This window comes from Hydra vulgaris, chromosome 04 (assembly GCF_038396675.1).
Source record: "Hydra vulgaris chromosome 04, alternate assembly HydraT2T_AEP".
NCBI classification, from domain to species: domain Eukaryota; kingdom Metazoa; phylum Cnidaria; class Hydrozoa; order Anthoathecata; family Hydridae; genus Hydra; species Hydra vulgaris.
In genome coordinates, this window is record NC_088923.1 from 27,497,501 (window position 1) to 27,520,655 (window position 23,155).

The 23,155-nt window shown below is 26.7% G+C and overlaps 1 protein-coding gene across 1 annotated transcript in view; it reads left to right on the forward strand.

Annotated features, from left to right (window-relative positions):
* The window catches only part of LOC100198097 (DNA replication licensing factor MCM3), a 72,846-nt gene extending 57,327 nt beyond the window's left edge, over positions 1-15,519 (forward strand). The window contains exons 14-21 of the mRNA XM_065795945.1: positions 1,064-1,148; positions 1,231-1,421; positions 7,329-7,421; positions 7,503-7,592; positions 10,777-10,827; positions 10,943-11,156; positions 11,265-11,358; positions 15,168-15,519. Of these exons, the coding sequence (XP_065652017.1) occupies positions 1,064-1,148; positions 1,231-1,421; positions 7,329-7,421; positions 7,503-7,592; positions 10,777-10,827; positions 10,943-11,156; positions 11,265-11,358; positions 15,168-15,369 (1,020 nt within the window). The 3' untranslated portion in view covers positions 15,370-15,519. The remainder of the gene's footprint in view (positions 1-1,063; positions 1,149-1,230; positions 1,422-7,328; positions 7,422-7,502; positions 7,593-10,776; positions 10,828-10,942; positions 11,157-11,264; positions 11,359-15,167) is intronic.
* Positions 15,520-23,155: the final 7,636 nt, after the last annotated feature.

Consider the following 23,155-nt stretch of genomic DNA (forward strand, 5'->3'; position numbering starts at 1 on the left):
TGTTATTTCTCTTCTGTGCTAGCTTGTTGGAGCTTGTAATGGTTTCTCAAACTTTTTTTTACTGCTAATTGTTATCACAATATTGTATCCCTTTGATAACATCATACTTGCTGAGTTCTCTACTTTGATAACATCATACTTACTGAGTTCTCTACTTTGCATCTTTTGGGATTACCTTTAACTTCTCTCTTTTACAAAGTTCTGCTGAGGTTGCTTTTCTTTATCAAGCCATTTTTAATTTTCTTTTCCATTCTTTATCTCTATAAGTTTTTTATTTGATCTTGTACAGAATACTTTTGTCATTTTTGAATAGAATACAGATGTCATTTTTGAATAGAATGCTGGTGTCATTTTTGGGCTGGTTTTTTTTTAGTTATGCTCTTACTTTTTTAGCAAGGTTTAAAAACAGTTGCTGGACCCGCCTTAGCTGTCTGGTTTGAGCCTTGATCTTATTGTTGTAAAGTTCCATTTTGTTCTCTTTTCTACAAATACTGCTTTGGTTTCTGATCAAGCGAGTTTTTATCTCATGTTCTTTTAACTAAAATTTAATTAATCATGAGTTAACGCTCAAAAACTATTTTAGTTTTTTTACTCTATTAACATTTTTTTTATGGTTTTTTTATTTCTGCAGTTCTCTTTTTTTTGGGCTCTTCGAGCTCAGGCATTAAAATCACTTTGTTGTAAAATCTCTGCAGTAGCTAATTTATAGCTAATATGTTTCTTTTAATTAATAGCTAATATGTTTCTTTAACACGGTTTATATTTGCCTTTATTTTTTATAGTTTTTTATCTCTGCAGTTCTCTTTTATCTTTTTGTTTTGATAATTTAAAGTTTTTACAGTCAAATGTCTTGAACTTTTCTTACTCTGTTTTTCTTAAATCAAACTTAAGTAGTAGCTTGCAATTAGTAGCTGGGAATTTGTTTTCAAAAAATAAAAATTTAAAGAAAACAAAAAAAAAAAGTACTTTACATCCAACCCTTTTTTTATATATATAAATTTGATTTTCTGTATTACATACATTTTCATTGTAATATGATTAATAAGTATAATTAATATTTAAGATGGATCCAGAAAGTGATCGGAAGATCAGTGAACATGTTTTACGAATGCATCGATATCGGAATCCAGGAGAGCAAGATGGAGAGCGTACTTGATTTTTTATTACATATTATTTTGAACATTTCAGAAATGTTTTTCAAACTTTTTTCAATTTTCATTTTTATTTAAGCTCTTCCATTTGGCGATAACTGTGAAACACTTTCAACATTTGATGCTGTTGATGCACAACAAGATGATGAGGAGGTCACACGTGTTTATGCAAAAAAAGATTCACAACTCTATGGAGAAGGAAGCAAAAAAGAAAAGTTTGTATCAATTCCGTTTATGAAAAAGTATATACACGTTGCAAAAAATATCAAGGTAATTTTTTATTTTATTGCTTAGATTTAGTGACATTCTAATAAAAATTTGAAAGAAATTAGACTTTTCATGTAAAAGTTTTAAATGCTGTCTGATGTTTGTCTCCTGATATATATATATATATATATATATATATATATATATATATATATATATATATATATATATATATATATATATATATATATGTATGTATATATTTATATATATGTATGTATATATATATCTATATATATATATATATATATATATATATATATATATATATATATATATATATATATACACATATACATATACATATATATATATATATATATATATATATATATATATATATATATATATATATATATATATATATATATATATATATATACACATATACGTATGCATATATATATATATATATATACATATATATATATATACATATATATATATATATACATATATATATATATATATATATATATATATATATATATATATATATATATATATATGTATATACATATATACTTATATACATATATACAACCCTCGGAATTAACGTCGGCATTCGGCAATGCCGACCTCACTGCCGACCTGAAAGTGTTTGAGGTCGGCAAAAAATTGCCGACCTCATTTCTATGTTTTATAGTCAGACCTTTGTATAAAATAATTTTTGCCGACCTCTATAAGATTGAGGTCGGCAATAATTTGCCGACCTCATTTTTCCTAATTCCGAGGGTTGTATATATATATACATATATACTTATATACATATACATACAGGGGCGTGGTGGCTCTAAAAAGCCCATGCGGGATTTTTATTAAAAGGCCTATATATGCGGGATTTTACCATATATGCTTGATGTAAAGGCCCTTACGAAAAAAAAACAAATATATATATATATATATAATAACTGACCTTATTCTAATAAATCATCAATACAAACTTGCAAGTTGAGATAACAGTTGTAATTATTGATATTGTTTGCAATACATTTGTAATTAATAATATTTGTAATCACTAATATTGTAATTTATAATTAATAGTATTGTACCTATTAATATTGCAATTATTAATTATTGTATTTGTAATTTGTAATTATTAATATTGTTTCTAATACTTCAAAATAAAAAATGGTAACAATACCATGCAGCGACCACGCTTTTGTTCTGATTTTCTTAAAACATAATTTACCGCAAGCAAATACGATTAGTATTTTATTGTTTAAAGAACATAGCCTAACACAAAATTAAAAATCAAAGATTTTTTTTTTTCTATTACTATATAATGTATATTTTATTGTATAATAATATAAATTTTTTTAAATTATAAATAATTTTTTTTTTTAAATAAATATTGAAAATCTTCAAAAATAAGACATTCTTTTTATAGATAGTTTATACTTTTGTTTAATTCGGTGTTTTAACTTTTTTTAACATTTTTGCATAAACTCACAACAGCAAAACGCCGCTCTAAAAATGGTGCCGTTATTGACATAATTTAAACATAAAAGTTTTTATAATGTAGTTTCATTTAGCACTTACTTAATTGAAAGTATTTCATATTTTTTCCGAAAATGCTATTTTTTTTTGTTTTTTCATTTCAAAAATAAAACAAAATTAAAATAATGAAAATAGATAAATTTAAAGCTTTGGAATCTTTATAATTTATTTTAAATTTACCTAAAATTAATAGTAATAAAAATGTGTCGTAAATAAGTAATATGTTAAGATGTAATATCAAATTGTATTTGAAAATATTTGCGGTACTCCCACACCTCAATTAAAATAAATTTGTTAAATAATATGGTTTTACGCTATTAATAAAAAAAGTGAAAAGCCCATGTGGGAATCCTGCATAACTTCTGGGGCCACCATGCCTCTGTATACATATATATATATATATATATATATATATATATATATATATATATATATATATATATATATATATATATATATATATATATATATATATATATCAGGGATGCGGAGTCCCAAAAAGGACTCTGGATTTGAAAGTCACAAAAAGATTACTTTATCCTAGTTTTTGGTATCCAGGAGCTCTAAAAGTATAAATAAGTTTATGGACTACTAATAGGAAAAAAATCAAGAGTTTTAGGTTAGAGGAACAATTGCTTTTTGAACTGGAGTCCTTAGGTATAATGGCGGCAAGGACTCCAGGACTCCGGGCTTAAAAACAATAAGTTTCAAGTCATTAAATCTCATGAACTTTTTTCTTATTGCAGATCATAAATCAACAATTATGTTTAGAGCGTCTGGACACTACAGACTTGGAAAAAGTAGAGATATAAAGCCAGAGTCCTTTTGGGACTACGCATCCCTGATATATATATATATATATATATATATATATATATATATATATATATATATATATATATATATATATATATATATATATACACACATACATATACATATATATATATATATATACATATATATATATATATACATATACATATATATATATATATATATATATATATATATATATATATATATATATATATATATATATATATATATATATATATATATATATATATATATGAAAAATGAGTTGCTGGCAGGTATGAAAACTGATATGATTTATTTTTGACAGTTGTTTCTTAAAATGTCTATATATTCTTAACTCTGGTCCTGAACCAAATGCCGTATTGAAAACAGCCTGTAAGGCATAACCTAAACATAGTGTCTATAGCTAAAATCCAAGCAAGATAAACATCAAGATTGTGTTTTAGTAAAGTGCACCATTATGTATGACTGTGTTCTGCAGCTTGTACATTGTATGCTAGCTCTTTAGAGCAGTGTACCATTATAGTATTTATAGAAAAGAGAAAGAGAAGCAACATTACGATGACGTTAAAATGGTTGGATGTTGGCTGCAAAAGCAGGTCTAACTATGTTTACAATGCGTTTTAGCACCTTGTCCAAAAGAGAAAGGGCATCATTGTATAGAATACTGTTGCCATATTTGAGACAGATCGAAGATCTGCCTCAAATATGGCAACAGTATTCTATACAAGGACGAATTTGAGATTTACAGAGATATAGAATAGAATACAACGTAAGAAAGTGGTGAGCATGATAAAGAGATGCAACATTTCCAGATTCTAATTTTGCAATTGATTTGATATATGGTTTCCAAGAAAGGTCGGAAGTAAGAGTTAATCCTAGAAGACAAAAGGTTGATGGCTCTTCAGGTACATTATTATTCATAAATATTGGAGGATCTAGATTATTGCGATAACAGTTAGCTAAAAAAAATTTATCTGAATTAAAATTCACCAGCCACCGAGAGCCCCAAAATAAATGATAATATATCAAGTGAACAATACCTTAGATGTGAGAATTTCTGAGAGATCGTTAATGTAATATAAAAAGAGTATAGATAAGTAAGAATAGAACCTTGAGAAGCCCCTGAAGTTACAGGATATGAAGGAGAATGCTGTCCATTGAGGGCAACTTTTATTCTACAATTAGAAAGAAGAGATTCAATAATCTTAAAGACTGATACACCGTAAGAAGAAAGCTTATGGATGATAACAACATGCCAAACTTTATCAAAGGAAATGTTGAGAGAGATTACCTTAACCTCACTACATCTATCTAATGCGCAATAAAGCCTATTGGTTGTTACTGTTAACAAATCCGCAGTAGAATGAAAAGACCAAAATCCATATTGAAGATTAGAAATTATGTCATTAGATTCAAGATAAAAGATTAAGTGTTTGTTAATTAAAGACTCAAAAATTTTGCTTATGATAAGAAGAAGACTGATGGTGTGGTAGTTAGAGGAGTAAGATCGCTCTCCAGAATTTTTGATAATAGGGATAACAGATGCCACTTACACCAAGCTGAAATACAAGATTCTGATAAGCGCTCGATAAATAGTTTTAAAAGTATAGAGGACAGCTCCGGAGAACTTTTTAGCAAAACTATAATAGGTATGTTATCTGGACCACAAGCTGTAGAAGAGTCTAAGCAGAAAATCACTTTAGATACAGAACCTGGAGTCATGAAGGTTAAGCAATGGATCAATCTGTTTGTCTTCTATATTTGGTAGAACCCGACTAGTGGAATCAAGAGGTAATATTGATAAAAAGTTCTTAGCAAACAATTCAGCTTTGTTTCTAGGTGGGGTGACCAAATACGAACCACATAAGAGAGGTAAAATAACAGATTTGCCTTTATTATAGATATTGTTAAAGATTCTCCAGAAGTCACGAGAGCCTAATTTTTGAGATAATATACAAGATTTTGTAAGATTTTGGCATTAGACAAAACCTTTTTACAATGGTTTCTTGCAATAGCAAACAGACACCTGTTTTCTGAATGAAAGTAATTGTTACAATTGGAATTTGCAGCAGTACAATGAGAGGAAAACCATGGAAAAGAGCGAGGCTTGAGTTGAGGGAATAAAAGATTCCATCCCAGCCTGAATCCAACAAGTTACATTAAAAGTACATTTGTTGGCAGAAAGACAATAGATTTCTACTCAATCAAGGGCCATCACAAAGAAAATCACAGAAAGAGTGTCATCTTAAGGTAGTTGTAATAGGTACAATCATAGGGGACTCTGATGATGAAGAAGAATGAGATAATAGTTTTAAAGAGATCAAACCGTGAAGCACCTAAGGGAAAATGTGGAGAAACTTAGCACTGACTAGGATCCAGAAACAAGACATAAGTTGAGTATAGAAGGTAAATGATTCAGATGGTCTGGAAAGCAAGTTGGAAAGTAGACTGTTTGTAATAGAGATTAAGAAAGGCAAAAGTTGTGGGCTTTAACACCTGACACCAGAGCCAAGCCATTCAGAGTGACAAGCATTAAAGTTACTACAACAATAATATTGGGTGAAGGATAAAGAGAAACAGCTCAGTCAATTTGATCAGAAATAACATCAAAAAGACTGGAGTCTTAAGATGAAGGAGATCGATATAGAACAAAGAGAAAGGCAATAGAGTGAAGTTATTAGGCAATAGAGTGTCATTATTTTAAACTCATTTTATCAGTTAAATTTTTTTCTTTGTTCAAGATTTCCAGAAACATAGAATTGGCAAATTTATCATTACATTTTGCAATGATATGCGTGTTATTCATTTATGAAAAAAAATGCTTTGAATAAATAACTTTTTTCTTAAATACAAGTAGCATCTAAAAGAAACATCTTCAAAGTAAAGCCAGTAATTATGTAATTAGGATATATAATTAATTGAAAACAACAAGTTTAATAAAATTTTTGTATAAAATTTAAACATAATAATTTATAAATTTTCTTTTAAATTTCTTTTCAAAATTCTATAAGAAAGATTAAAATTTGAAACTTAAGCAAAGCACGTTTTTAAAATCTTTGTAACTTCATTTAAAACATTTATGAAAATTATGAGGAAATAATATTTATAAAACAGGTTCTAATTTTTATTGACTAAAAAATCATACTTTTTGTGAAATTAAATACTACTACACAGTAATTTTTTTACTCAGATATATGATTTAAAAGTAACATGATTTAAAATGTAGCAAAGTGCAATACTTTAAAATGTAGTAAAGTGCAATACTTTAAAAGTAACATGATTTAAAATGTAGCAAAGTGCAATACTTTAAAATGTAGCAAAGTGCAATACTTTAAAAAAATCTTGAGCAAAAGTAAAAGTACACATTTTGAAATATAATTAAAAAGTAAAAATTCACAAAAAAAATCAATTGCAGTAATGCAAATAAATGTAATTTGTTACTCTATTTATGTTACAATTAGGTATTGGCGCAAGAGTATAATACCCTGCAAACTTTTTTCTATTTGGATTACCCTTTTATATATGTTTATATATTATTTTTATATGTGAAAATTTGGTAAATCAATTTTTTTCTTGTTTAAATGTCAGCCTGTTTTGAGTAAACCAGCAATTGACCTCATAGTAAATGCATATGCTGACCTAAGAGATCAGGATGATGAAAATGCTACAGGAAAATGCAAAGTATGATTTTAAAATTATTAAACTTTTTTTAAATTTATACTTTGTATTTATTATTTATCTTTATTTATCATTTTAAATTAGACAGCTCCAGTTACCGCTCGTACTCTAGAAACACTAATCAGATTATCAACGGCTCACGCAAAGGCTCGGATGAGCAAAACTATAGAAAGTGTAAGTTTTAAAATAGTTTTTGCAATGATGAATACAATTTGTTGTTTGTTTTTTTTTGTTTTTTTTTAATTGGTTTTTTCTTTGTTTAACCATTATATATAATTCTGCAAACTTATTGTAATACAAGCTTTGTAATGAATTTTCTTTTAAAACAAATTCCCAGTTTTGTCTGAAAACAACCGCTATTTATGTTGGAGAGTAAAGAAGAGAAGAAAAAAAGGTTGACAGAAGACTTATAAAACCAAAAGTTTTTATCAGTCACTTATAAGTTATAACTTTTAAGTCAGGAAAACATAAATTAATACATAATACAAGACAACACAGGATCAAGGATAAAAACTTTTGGTACCCTAGAGGTTATTGGAAATAAAAGAGGAGTGGTCAATCAACTTTTTATACTGTGGTTAGAAAGGAATGGCTAAACAATTTCAAAAAAATTTTCCAGGTCATTGTATGGAGGGAGATAATGGAGAAGACCAGCAAATCAGGCTTTTTAAAAAAATCTTTAGTATACCAAGAACAATAGTAATTTTCCATTTAAATTTTTCTGTTATTGTGATCAATAACTAATAAGTTGTTATCACAATTAATAACTAATATGTTTTTGTTATTTCAATAACTAACAGGAATTATCTTTTTCCAGATATTTTCGGAATTCGGGATATTTTTTTCAACTTTTAGTTTTTCGGGATATCCAAAATATTTTCAATACATGCGAGTTGAAGTATATATTTTTGTAATATATTTGTTTTTTAAGCTTTTTCACTCATCATTCATAGAAAAATTATGAAAAGTGTCACACAAAAAATTAGAAACAACTTAGCTAAAAGCGAAATTAAAAAGAAAATAATGAAAAATAAATTCCTGATTTTTTCCGCATATTTCATCCAAACAATTATCTGGATTTTTAAAATATGACTAGGATGATCTATGAACTAATAAGTTGGTGTTATTACAGTTAATAACTAATAAGTGGTTCAAGATGAGATATTAGCTGTTGAATAAAGAATTCATTAATAGTAAAACGATCAGTAAATAAAATTAATGAAGGTAAAATGATTGGTCAATTGGGATTAGAGCAATCTCTAGAGTTTTTAAAAACTGGAACCACAGATGCTATTTTTCAGCAGGTAGAAAACATGTTTCAGTTAAGTTCCCAGACTGTTTTGCAGTATGTAATAGTAAAGTCTGACCATTTTTAACAATTTGAAGAACTGGTGCAACTTATCTTTGTTTAGTTCTGTCTGAACTTTCTTCATATAATAAGGCTGGACTCCCTATATCAACATATTAAATTTGATTATCTTTAAGAATTTCAAATTACTTTGTAAACCAATCTTTATATTAAAATTCAAAAGTCTTATAAGGTTGGCAATAAACAATTGACTTTTTAAATATTTGTATGGAAGATGAAAAGTTGAACAATATTCTCTTAAAGCTACAGCTAAACACAATTGTTTCAGTTTAAGAATTAAGCTACCATATTGAATACATTAAGAATGTAAACTGCGTAATCAATTTTTAAAATTAAACATAATTTTTTTTTCTAAACTCTAAAAGAATGATTAGATTATTAATCATTTCTAAAAAGACACAGAATTTCAAAACATAAAATGACATACAACCTTAAATATAGTTTTCATGTATACTTAATAAATTTTTAAAAATTCTGAAATTATTTTAACTTGTTTTATCTTAGTTTGCTTTTTTGACCTTCAAAATTTTAAACCTTTTAAATTACCCTAAAAATATTCATGAAACCCTTAAAATAAAATCATGAAAACTAATTTAAAATATAACTGAAAGATTAATACAAAATACTAAGTTTAAAAATTGGAATTTTTTTTTTTTTTCAAGTTATTTATTTATTTTTTTTCGTGTGTGTGATGTTCATCATGTAGTGAGATAGTATGAAGTGCAATGATAGGTTGACTTTAAAGTCAAAAATATATGAGATTTAAGTTTTATGTGTTATAACGATAGTTACGATATATGTTATAGCGATAGTTATGATATGTGTGTGTCTATATATGTTTTTATATATATACATATATATATACATATATATATATATATATACATATATATATATATATATATATATATATATATATATATATATATATATATATATATATATATATATATATATATATATATATATATATATATATATATATGCAAATTAACTTAAATTTATATAAATATATGCTAATTAACTTAAATTTCCAAGCAAAATAGTTGTAAAAAACAGAACAATTAACTAGTCACTAACTGCATTATAAAAGTTATAAAACAATAATAGTGTTATTACTTTTTTAATGCACTTATAACTTTTATGATTCTTTTTTTTATTTTGTTTTGTTTTAACATTAAGCTTTTACAATAAATTGTATAGGCATAAATTGTCTGTCAACCTAGTTATATAATACTTGACAACTACAGAGTTTGTATAACTAATAGAAAATAAAATGTGGATTAGTCATAGAGAAGTATTTTTTAGATGATTGTTCATGTAAAAAATGAATGTATATTCACCCTTGTATTTATATATTCATTTTTTGTTCATCATTCTTTGTTCAAACACCATAAGTAATCCCAAATTTTAACTGAAGTAGAAAACCATCTAGAAAAAATAGAGTGGATATTTAAATAATATTAAAAACTTTAGGAACTTAAACTAATATGTATTTTTTTTTATAAAAAGTTTATCATTTCAAATAATGTTACTAATGGTACGTAAAAATATGCGTAAACTTTAAAATCAACCAATTAAAATTTTTTATTGGGTAATTTTAAAATTACCGCACATTTTTATGTACTATTAGTAATATTTCTTATAAAATAATAACTATTATAGTGTTATTACAATTACAATGCAGGTAGTGATTAGAGTTTTAATTGTTTTTTGCTAACAAATTTAAGTTCCATAAAAACAATAATATAAATTGATTTTAATAAAAAAGGCAGCGTATAACTATTTTTTAAATATATTTTAAATATATATGTGTATATATATATATATATATATATATATATATATATATATATATATATATATATATATATATATATATATATAAAACATATATAATTCAAATTTTAGTAAAGATTTGAGAAAATTTTTGTTTTGGCTGTTATTTTAAAAATTTCAATTATCTACAAAGTTGGTTTAAACTTTTAGGTTGATGCAGAATCTGCTATTGAAATGGTGGAGTTTGCATACTTTCATAAGGTTTTATTCTAAATTTTTTACTTCTATTTGTTTAATAATTGCTTATGCATTTAAATCACATAATTAATCAATTTTTTTTTAGTTATGTTTTTTATTTGCAATTGAATGTAATTAGGTTGAGCAACGTACAGGAAAAAAGAAAAAAAATGAAGAGAAAAGAGGTTCAGGTAGTGATTCTGAGTCTGAAGTTGAACATGAAGTTCAGCAAAAAAAACGAAAGAAAAAAATATCAGATAATGAGGATAAAAAAACAAAGAAAATGAAACTTGTGCCAGGCGATGAAGGATATGATCCATTTGATTTTGATTTACAAGAAGTTGACAGCCAGGGTGAGTCTATTGAATCCTAAAATTGATTAATAAAATGTTTCAAAATTTTTATAATTGTTTTGTTTTAAAAGCTTAGAAAATTTAAAATACTTTTGTTATTTTATTAAGTTGAAGCACTTAGTTCCAAACATGATCAGGTAACAGTATCTGGAACTGAAACAGTTGATGCAGTTAAGACGAAGCCAATAATTACAGAAGCTAGGTTTTTATTTGTTGTATCTGTTTATATTTTTAAACACTATAAAATTTGTATATCATAATATCTTGATATAGATGTGGTAATATTTTGATATATACAAATTTTATAGTGTATTTGTATGTATGTATGTATGTATATATATATATATATATATATATATATATATATATATAATATATATATATATATATATATATATATATTTCACTTGCACACATGAATTTAGGGCTACATTGAAAAGATTGGTATAATAAGATAATAATAATGATAGATAAGATGTACATATATTTACTGAAAAGTGAGCAGGTTGCACCTACTATATATTTTTAGACATGACCTGTTTAAATTTTGAATCTATTACAAGAACAACAACAACAAAAAATTTTAATTATTTCTTTATGTAAAAATTGAAAAGTCAGACTATCTTCTTCATGTTGCATTGATCAACAAATCTTTACATGTTTTCTTTATTGGAATGATTAACAATTTTTTTCATGGCGCAATGATAAACAATTAATGAATGATTAACATGTTGCAATGATCAACAAATTAATATCTTTCTAAAAAAATGCTGAACTATAAATTTAGCTAATAGTTAACATTTTTTTTACATTTCATTAGTTTTAGTAAACTAAAAATAAATAATTAAGTCAAAGAACTTCATGACTGTGAAAAGAAAAAGGAAACTAATAAATAAATAAACAAATAAGTATTTAATGTAAAGTAAAAGGAAATCAAGATAAAAGTAGAAAAAACTTTGAATAAAAAAAATTAAACATGAAATTAAAAAAAAAAACATGAAAAAGAAAAGAATGAGTTTGTTTTACTTTTATATTTTGTTATTTTTACATTCGTAACTTGTTTATTTAGATGCATTTTCTGTTATGCTTATCGAAATTTTAAAAGATATAAACTAAACATAGTTTAGTTTATATCTTTTAAAACTTCATGTTTTACGTTTATTTGCTTGTAGTTATTTGTGGTTTTTTACTGAATATTTCTTACTGTATATGAATCAAAAAAATTAGTTTTTGACTCTAAAACTTCTGAAGCCAGCTAGCTTATGTTCAGTTTTTCATTGTTCTCCTTTAGGTGGTTCCAATCATGCAATGATCTTTGTAAATCTTTCATTTTGTACTTCTTCAGACTAACATTATCATGAAAAGAATATCATGGCTGATATTCTTTTCATGATTTTCTTATAGTGATAATCCTTGCGCTTATGTCTTTTGTTACTCTGCTGATAAATGTTCCTCCTTTGTAACCTCAATTTTTTGCTCCTTCTCATTAGTCCTAAGTCAATTCTCATTCTACTCCATGGTTTTCATCTTCTTGTGCAACTGCTATATTTAATTGTTATAAAATATTTTTTCATCTTTTTCTAAAAAAAATAACTCTCTTAAGAATAAATGCCTTTTTATTATTGCAAGAAATCAATGTAAATAGGCCAAGAAATCAGTGTAAATATGCTTCTATTTCTAAAGTCTCAATTAAACTCTTCTACAACTTGTGGTTCAGACAACCTGTCATGGTCTTACAAAAGTGAACTCTCTTTTTCTCTCAATTTTCTCTAAACTATTTAATAATTGTTTGACTGAATCTATTTTTCCTGCCTGCTGGAAAATGACATTTGTAGTTTCAATTTGTAAAAACTCTGGAGAACATTCTGACCCGTCAAACTATTATCCGATCAGTTTTCTTTTTATTATCAGCAAGATCTTGGAGTCTTTAATTGACAAATTTCTAGCATCTCATTTTGAGATGCTAGAAATCTGTCAATTAAAGCTAGAATAGCTTACTCTCTGACAATCAATATGATTTTAGATCTTCTTGTTTTAGATCTGAGGCTGACTTGCTAACTGTTGAAACTGAAAGATTCTAATGTGCATTAGATAAGGGTGGCCAGGTAAGGGCTATTGCTCTTGACGTAAGTATCTAAAGCTTTCAATTAAAATTAGCATGCTGGTCTTCTACAGACGCTTGCTTCATATGGTTTATCTGGTAAAAATTTTGAGATTGTTAAATCATTTCTTTCTAACCACAGTTATTAAAGTTATCCTTGAAGGCCAACACTCTTCTTCCTTTGCAGTAACCTCTGGGGTACCAGGGTTCTATCCAATGTCTTGTATTGTTTCTTATCTACATTAAAGATCTTCCTGGCAATTTTCAATCTAAAGTGTCTCTATTTGCTGATGACTTAACTTTATACTCCTGTCTTTATACTCCTTGTCTTTATACTCCTGTCTATCTAAGACTTAACTTTTCCTGTCTTTTATTAGTCTAGTTATTTTCCTCAGACTTCAATTCTTTGGAACTCTCTCCCATGTTTTTCTGACTTGTACAATTTTTTAAGTCAAAATTTTCATGTCAACTGATTCATTGCTCTTTAACACTATTCTTTGTTTTCTAATAACTCCCAATTTAATATTGTTTGCTGCAGCCTTGTTAGCAGAGAGTTTAAAAAAAGATGTTATGCTCATTCATCATTATTAGATGTTATACTTAATATTTATTTTGAACATGCTTGATATTTAAAACTTTGTCTCATTAATGACTATATTGAATGATTGTTGTTGTGAGGAGTTTTAACAATGGGTGAAATTATATAGATTTTTTTTAATGGTTTTTATTCATCTTCATAAATGAAAGGCTTACATTTCTTCTAAAAAAATTAGTATTTTGTGATGAGGATGTTCAATACCTAACCGAAAAGTTTAAAAATAATAATTTTTTTTTTTTTTAATTTTCATATTCATAATTTTTTTTATTCAAAATATGATTTTAAATCTTTCTACTAATAAAGATTTAAAAAAAATTTATCTGTTAGTATGTTTTTCTTTGAACTTTTTGGTCTCTAAAAAGCGAGTTCCATCAATTATTGAAAAATATTTTCGTATTTTTTTATTTCGAGTTTGCTCTATATTTTGTATATTTTTTCTGTAAAAGAGATATTTTATTTTTTGAAAAACGAATTGATCTTCAAATAAAAATAAGATGAGAGATTATTTCAGTTACTTTTTTTCTATTTTTTGTGATATTTAAATTTTAAGTTAGATACATAAACTAATGAGTCCTTGGCAACGCCTTAGTTACAATCAAGTTTGTTCAATTATAATGAGAATAATAATGAACTTTAAACTTTTAAAAATTTTTAATGATTCAGTTGTTCATAATGTAGCTCAAATGATGTTAGTTTGGTTGACTACCTTTCAACTAAAATACAGTTTTTTAACAATAGTTTATTTTTTAAATTGTTCTTATGACACTTGGAATTTACCTTCTTTTTTCTTTACTTAAAACATAATAACTCAACCAAAAATTCATTAATTTACTTCACAAATTACTAGATTTACAAAAATTAATTAAAAACTAGTTTTAGCTTCATTAATTTAGTTTTTTTTTTTTTTTTGCTCATTCTCTAGTTCAGTATGAAAAGAGACCATTTGTTAAGTTTTTTTTTTTTTCAAAATGAACAAGGTTTTCTTGAGTTGTTAGATTTAAGGTTTGCTAGGATTTTTCATCAAAGTTAATTTGGCTGGTTTTGCCGAAAAAATTGAACAAAATTGTAATTTTTTTTTTTTTTAATAATTTGCTGTAAATAATAGTTTGCTTGCAACTAAAATCAATAAAATTTATTTTTTCAAAAAAAAAATTTTGGTGTGAGACGTTTCTGTATAGTTAAAGATTTTTTCTACTAAAAGTTTTTATTTTACATAAAATACAAGCGCTTCATGTTTTAGTTTTAAGAGTTTTAGGCAAATCATAAAGGCCAAGTGTGTTTATTGTGTTAAAGTTAAATTCTTTATTTATAGATTTCAAACATTTCGTTCGTCTCTTCAGTCACTATTTAGTTCTGAACATGCGCAAACGTTACCTCTTTTAAAAGTTGTTGAAAAACTTGCTCGAGATTATCCTGATTCAAAATATAGCAAATCAGAAATCGACGCGGCTGTGGAGCGTATGACGGAAGATAATCATATAATGCTATCGGATGGACATATTTTTTTGGTTTAAACTTGTCTTTATTTTGGAATAAAAACAATGTTAATCATTGTGTTGGAATGCTTTCATGAATACGAAAGTTAACGTTCTATTTTTCCATTTAAAAAAAAAAATTATATATTATATACATTTTACCGTGAAAAATATATTTTTTTTAACACATACGTTTGTTATTTTTAGTACTTTAATTTAAAATTGTTTTTAAAAAATTCTTTATTTAGGTGTGTAAGTAGTCGGCACGAAACTTTTTTCGGATGTTTGTTCTATTTTTGCGTTATTTTTTTTTTGCTTTAAATGTAAAAATTTAACAACTTTCTTTAACCGAAAGATTAAGACGATTATAGTTTATTTAAAATTCATTTTGTTGAGCAATTTATGTTCTAAGCAGAGTCTTGCAGTTTCTTGAGTCTCGGGTAAAGTTTTCAATATGTTAAATAATCTAATATTTGTGAATATCTATAAAAAGAAATTTTTTTTTTAGAGAAAAAAATATATATATTTTATATATATAGTTTATTCTAGGGTTCGTACTGTACCTGGAAGTTAATTTGAAGCGTTGCATATTTGTGTAATGCTTATGCTGTCATGCATTTTTGTGAAATGGTATTATTGTCATGCATTTCTAGGAAAAAATCACCCGTTAAAAAAAAATTTTTATTATTTTTTTTTTTTCAAATTGATAGATTGGCCTGCCCAAACCCTTAGTCAGTGAAGCGGCACTCCATTGTTTATCTTACAGTGTTTTTTTTTTTTGTGTGTCTTTTTGTGCTGTTGCTTTTTGTTGCTATTGTTCAAGTGAATTCTGATATTTTTTGTCTCAATATTTATTTATATATTTTTTTGTTTTTTTCATCCTTTTTATAGTTTAAGACTAGTATAAGACCCCTCAAAAGTATAAGTACATATATATATATATGTATAGAATAAGACCCTTCAAAAAAATTTTATTAAAAAAATCTATGTACAGTGGTGGCCAAAAGTCCTGGTTCATCATATTTTATGTTATGAAATCAATATATTTGTGTGAAAAACAATTTATTAGTAAATTTTTTTATTTTTTTCAATAAAATAAGTGTTTATAACAATTTTAAAGATGATAGGTACATGCACATACATGATAAAAGTTCAATATTTAATGGAAGCATAGTTATTGTCAATTACCATTTATATACGTTTTGGCATGCTGTTAACAAGTTTTGTACAATAGTCTGGTGTAATTTCATGGATCCACACTGATTTGATTGCTTCAACTAAATCATTATAGGATCTAGGCTTTTTGGCAGCAACTTTTACTTTCATAATATGCCAACAATTTTCAATAACATTAAGATCTGGTGATGACTCAGGCCAATTTTCAAGGGTTTGAATTCCTTCATCAGCAAACCACTTCTTTACAATTTTGGCTGTGTGGCATGGTGCACCATCCTGTTGGAAATAAGTGCAGTTCAAGATCTGCATGAAAGGTGGCAACTTCTCCTTCATAACATCCAAATAGACTTTGCTGTTTATTGTGGTATTCTTGGGCATTATCCATAATGGCCCACGTCCTTTGGCAGAAATAGCACCCCAAACCATACAAGACACAGGAGCCTTGACACTGCTAACTGTATATTTTGGCATATACATGATATCTGCAGTTTTTTGGTCTTCTTACAAAGTTGTTTGTAACATTAAATTGTTTAATACATGTTTCATCAGAAAAAAGAACTTTAGACCAATTTTTGTAGCGCTGACAAAATGTTTTTCGATCTTTTAGGTTTTTTAATGATAAAAAAGGTTTTTTTGCTGGCTTGCATGCCTTCATTTTGAAATCAACCAAAAGCCTTCTTTTAACTGTTTGGTCACTTACTTTTTTCTCAATAAAAATTTATTTTGAAATCTCGTGTGCCGTGGATTTGCATGGCTGATCCGGCCAATAAGTTTGTCAGTTCTTGAGGTGGTTGCTCTGGGCCTGCTTGATCTCATCTTTGAAGTAAAATTTAATTGGGGCTCTTCTTTATGCCTTTTTAAAGTTCTACTTACAGTTGATAATGAACAACCAAGCTTTTCAGATATTTCTCTTTGAACTAAACCTTGTTCATATAATGCAGCAATAATTCCTCTTTTTTTAGGTGAAAGTTCTGGCATAATATAGCTGATAAATTGCTTATGAATAATAAAAAACAATAATAAATTGCGCAATATACAAATATGTAACTATAAACATATTGCTATGTAAAAACAAAAGCATCAAACTTTCAAAATTTATACTTTAGATCAAAAATAAATTTTTTTGGTCGTTAAATGTTTTGTTCCAAGACTTTTGGCCACCACTGTATATATATATATATATATATAAATATGTATATATATATATATACATATATATATATAGAATAAAACCCCTCAAAAAATTTTTATTAAAAAAATATATGTATATATATGTATGTATATATATATATACTTATATATATATATATATATATATATATATATATATATATATATATATATATATATATATATATATATATATATATATATATATATATATATATATATATATATATATATATTGGTGTGGAGAGATTTTCATAGAAAAAAAAAAAGAGTTTAAAAAACAATATTACTGAGACACGAATCAATGTCTATTAATTATAAGATAAAAGAAAAAAAATATTTTTTGATTTTGATGAGATCTTGAGGGTCCTTATTGGAATTTAAATTCGTGACAGGTCCTAATATTTTGAATTTTTTTTTTTCTAAACCATATCAACCTTGGACTCAAAAAAAGCAGAAAAAAATGCTTATTTCATAAATAATAATTTTATTAAAAAAATTTTTTAGTGAAAAAAATACTTGCAAAAATATACCTTGAAACCCCCGTTTTGTTGAGGACGGGGGTTTTTAATGAAAAAAATAACTCTACTTTTTTAATTTTATATTTTTAATAAAAACAAATATTATTTTTTTCTTTTTTCACCAAAAGATATTGATTTGCTGCTCAGGCAAATCAAATTTCAAAAATTTTCAAAACCGCTCCACCCTAATAATATATATATACATATATATATATAAAGACCCCTTAAAAAAATCTTTTCAATAAGAAACTAATTATATCCTGAGAAACAACTATATAACCGGATTTTAGATAATGCAAAATAAGTTTATTTGGTGCCAAGGTTACTAAGTAAAATAAGAGTCATCCAAAAATGTTTAGACCACCCCGGCCATTCAGTCTCAGCAAGTAAGATATGATTTTTTGGCATACATTAATAGCATAGTAATCTACAAATTATGATAATGAACTAAATTTGTTTTAAAAAACAAAGTATTTAAGCTTCTTTTTCAAAATGGCGTATTTAAAAAAATGCATTTTTGTTAACTAAATCAAAAACTCCTAACAGTATTGTAAAAATTCCAGTTGTACTAAATGCAATTAACATACGGTTATTGAGATAGAATAGCTGGGAGTTTAAAGTTTAGAAAAATTTAGAAAAAAGCATTTAAATATTACATTAACAACTTTGCCAAATAATAATGTCAAATACTCAATTTAAAATCTGTTATTTATATGAACAAGAACCAGGATCATATAGAAAACCTTTTAGGTCATTCTTTGCGTCATCTTTTTAGATCTTGGTCGATTTTGATATTCTGCGAAAATTAAAGGTTTTTTGTTCATAGTTGAACACCTTGAAGAGTATATATACCAGGAACCATATTTAACCTTTCAAATAAAAGTATACTTCTTTTCTTCCAATATTAAAATTTGAAGCAACATCATATGTACCTAACTCCAACTGCGTTAACGATACTAACTTTGTTTTAGGTATGCGCTGCCATATCATCCCATTAAAACTTTCATTCTGGTTTTGCGTCTTACCGTGAAGGCATTTTATTTTGAGAGTTCTTCTTGAGATATATCGATATATACAGGCTTTAGATGACTGACGACTGAGATAGGAAGACCAGCACCTAGCTTGTAAGTAGATGTTGAATTAGCTTTGTCCCGTTTATAATGACACCAACTATGTATGCCATCAGGGCAATAAGTATGCCAATTATTTTCAGCTGATGGTGCAACATGGAACAATGTTGTATCATCAGCAAGTATGGCCTTTTTCATACCTTATAAATCATTGGCATTTTGCCTAACACCAATTCCATAGTTTAGGCGGTCAATTATAGAGTTTGATATTTTGCCGTTACCTCCAATTCCTTAACATAAAAATAGCTTTTACAGTCGCCATCAAAATAATAGTTAACATACCTTAGTTTATTTGTGAAATAAAACGACAAATATTCTTTGTGCACCGATTACTTCCATGCCAGGAGCATAGCCACGATAATTTAATTTTCTTTAAAATGAGAATTGTTCAATATGTATATATGTACATTCACCTTACCAAAATAGTTCATAATAGTAAACTGGTTCTTAAAAAAAGGTCTAGGTTCTAAGCCTTTTTAAGGCTACTTTTTTGGCCTTAAAACCAGTTTTTATACAAAAGCTTAAATAATTTGTTAAGTTATTTGATTTTGGCAGGGTGAGTGAAATCATCTGATATTTAAAAAGTTTCATGGTCATACCATTAAAAAAATTATTAAAAATTTTATGGTCATACTATTATTAGTTCACAGCCTGTTTATCGCAGCATGTAGTCCATATTTAGGGTCCATGGACCCTAAATATGGACTACATACTGCAATAAACCCAAAATCTTGACCCCAAAAAAAATTAATTTTTTTTATTTACTGTGGTTTAAAAATCAAATATTATATCTTATTTAAAAACCATAAAATATGAATGTATTTTTAAAATTTTGATTTTATTAGTATTGGACCACCTTAAAGCTCTTAAGTCCCCCTTATTTTAATATGCTCTTTAGTGTTTTACAAACATAACTAATTGATTTGGTTAAATACCCAGGCTTACTTTTGGACCTATTATTTGGGCGAAATATTTTATTTGGTCGTAAAAAAATCAGGTCGAAAAAAAAAACGTCATTGTCTCATTTAAAAAGTTTAACCTAATTTTTTAAGCGACATTAGTAAGGAAGGATTACTTTAAGCGACATTAGTAAGGAAGGAGGCGTGAACTTCTAGTTAAATGCTCTCCCGCGGTGCTCCGTGATAAGACCGTAAGGACTTCTGGGAGCACCTAAATAACCTAGAAAAAAGAAAGAAAAATAACTTTAGACAAATTAATCAAGAAATGTCTTTTTTCTCTAATTTATTAAACTTTTGGCTTTATATGAAGGCTTTTATAAATGATCAACATATACTTTCTAAAAACATCTAAAAACTAAAGACTATGCCGTTTTTTCCCGTGAACTCTTCAAATGTTAAATTGCATCGTGCTTAATCAGCCCCTATTTTTTATAACAAAAAATGTCTAAATCGACTTTAAGTTGTGTAAAATTTGTTTAATCTTTCTTTTTTTTTTCTTTTTCTTTTCTCTCTATCCTGTTGAAGTTTATTCTTGCAATGTAAATAAAGAAAACATCTCAACAGAATATTATATATATGTTTTATTTATCATTAATATATATTATTATTATTAATATATATATTTATATATAATATTCTGTTGAGATAATGTTTTCTCGTATATTTTAATCTTTTAAATATCGTATATTTAAAAGATTAAAATATACGAGAAACGAAAAAGAAGAGTTGGAACTGTAATAACAAAGGACGAGGAAAAATCAATAGCTAATTGGCAAAACTTGGTCATCCAATAAAACAGGAGGAATCGATAAAACAGTGGCTAAAATACGGATGCAAAGAAACGACAGTTCGTCTCCTAAATTCAAGAATGGCTATTCTTGATTAAAAATTTCTGAAGTCGAAATAACAACGTAACATTAAGAAATACATATTGAGTATTTTTTTTAAGTTTGAGGATGTTTTTAAGAAAATCTATGAATTTTTTGTCTCTTGACTGGCCAAGTGAAGTTTTAAGATTCATGAATCTCGAAGCTAAAAGGTTTTGCTAAAAAAACCAATTTTTATGTCTACTCTGTTGATTCTGCAAGAGTCTAAGAAAATATCAATGCTCCTAGTGTTTTTCTGTGGATGGGTTAATGTATCGACCTCAATTCATATTTATTCAGTCTTATTCAATGTATGAAATTACTTCCAATTTTTTTTGACTCACTTAACGAATAGCAAAAAAAGAGTTTTTCCAGAATTACTTGTAGAAAATAGGAGTGAAAGCGACCGGTATGGCAGTCTAAAATTAATCCCGTCAATAAATACTCCCGGAGTATTTATATCCTAGGAAATAATTACTCATGGGAGTAATTATTTTCTAGGATATAAATACTCCCCAGGATATAAGTACTCTCCTAAAGTTGAATTTGAAAAATTTTAATATAACACTGAATTTGAGGTGGCGCGTACCTCAAATTCAGTGTTATATTTTTTATATATGGCTCTCTGATGCCTACTGATTAAATAATTTTAAGCGTAATAATATTGGTTAAAAAACAGATGGTTTCTACAGTATTTTTACATTGAAAAGAGGTTGCATATTTTGTTATTTTACTTCTTTTAAAGGCATGGCAACTCCAAATTTTATCAAGAGGATATTTTTCCTTTCTATTTGTACCGCTTTTTTTGGTAATCGGCTTTAATCGGCATTTTATTGAGTTTCCCATGGTAGATTTTTTATTTTTATTTTGAACGTTTATATCTTGTAGTATTTAGAATCTTTATGATTCCTTGGGATTATTATGAGAAAATCCCTTATTAAAAATTTCTTTCTAACTTTTCTTTTCTAAAAACATCAAAGTTCGTTTCTGTAGGTGGTTTACCTGCTAATAATTCGGCTGCAAAGGCAACAGCAATCCACAACTAAAATCATCGGTTTATTTTTGTACAGGCAGAAAAGTTATAAGTAAGTCTTTATTACTATTAGCATTGTTTTTATACAAAGACTGAACACATTTCAAAGAAACAGGATTCAGTGAATCTTAAAGACTATCACAAATATTGACTCTTCCATTAGAGCAAAATGTAAGAAACCAATGTCATGAACCATTATGCATAAGTTGAATATGTTTAGTATTGACTGGTTGGTATGGATTATTTAAACATTTTTGAGCATTTAGTACAGATTGCAATTCTGCATTTGGTCCTAGCTGTTTACAAATAAGCATTTGGGCAGCATCCATGATGTTGTCATTTAGCCACGAACTATGAGACAATAAAATCTGTTTATCTTCATTTTTAAGATATAAAGATTTGGAAAATTTAACCGTAGATTCTGAGGTTTTAAAGTCTTTTTTGAGTCAACTAAATTGATTACTTGATGTGATTTCAAAAATGTTTGTTCAACTGTAAACCATGAGTGCAGGTTTCCATTTTTCATAATTGACAACATTGTTCAAGCTAGCTGCAACTCGACTAAAAGGTCCAAATATTTTTAATAACTTTTGAATACTTACTTTTATTTTATTGTTCCGTTGCATTAAACTTGAGAGTTCGTGATCTTGAAATTTAAGGAAAATACGCGGAAGAAGAAACTTTGTTTTTTGTTGCAAAATGTTTCAAATCTCTTACAGGTATGATACAACGATTGATATGTTGCCGTAACAATAATGGATGTTTTCACTGCACGAATCAATATCATTTCAACAACTTCGTCAGGTAGCATGCACCATAAACTTGTAACTTTCTCTTCAGTTTCAACACAAGAACTCAACATATCATTATATAATGACTTTTTATTTTTATCAATGTATGACTTAAGCAAAGTTACGTATTTTTTCTTTAGAGTAGTATTTTTTTGGTTAACCAAAGTGCACAAGTTGTT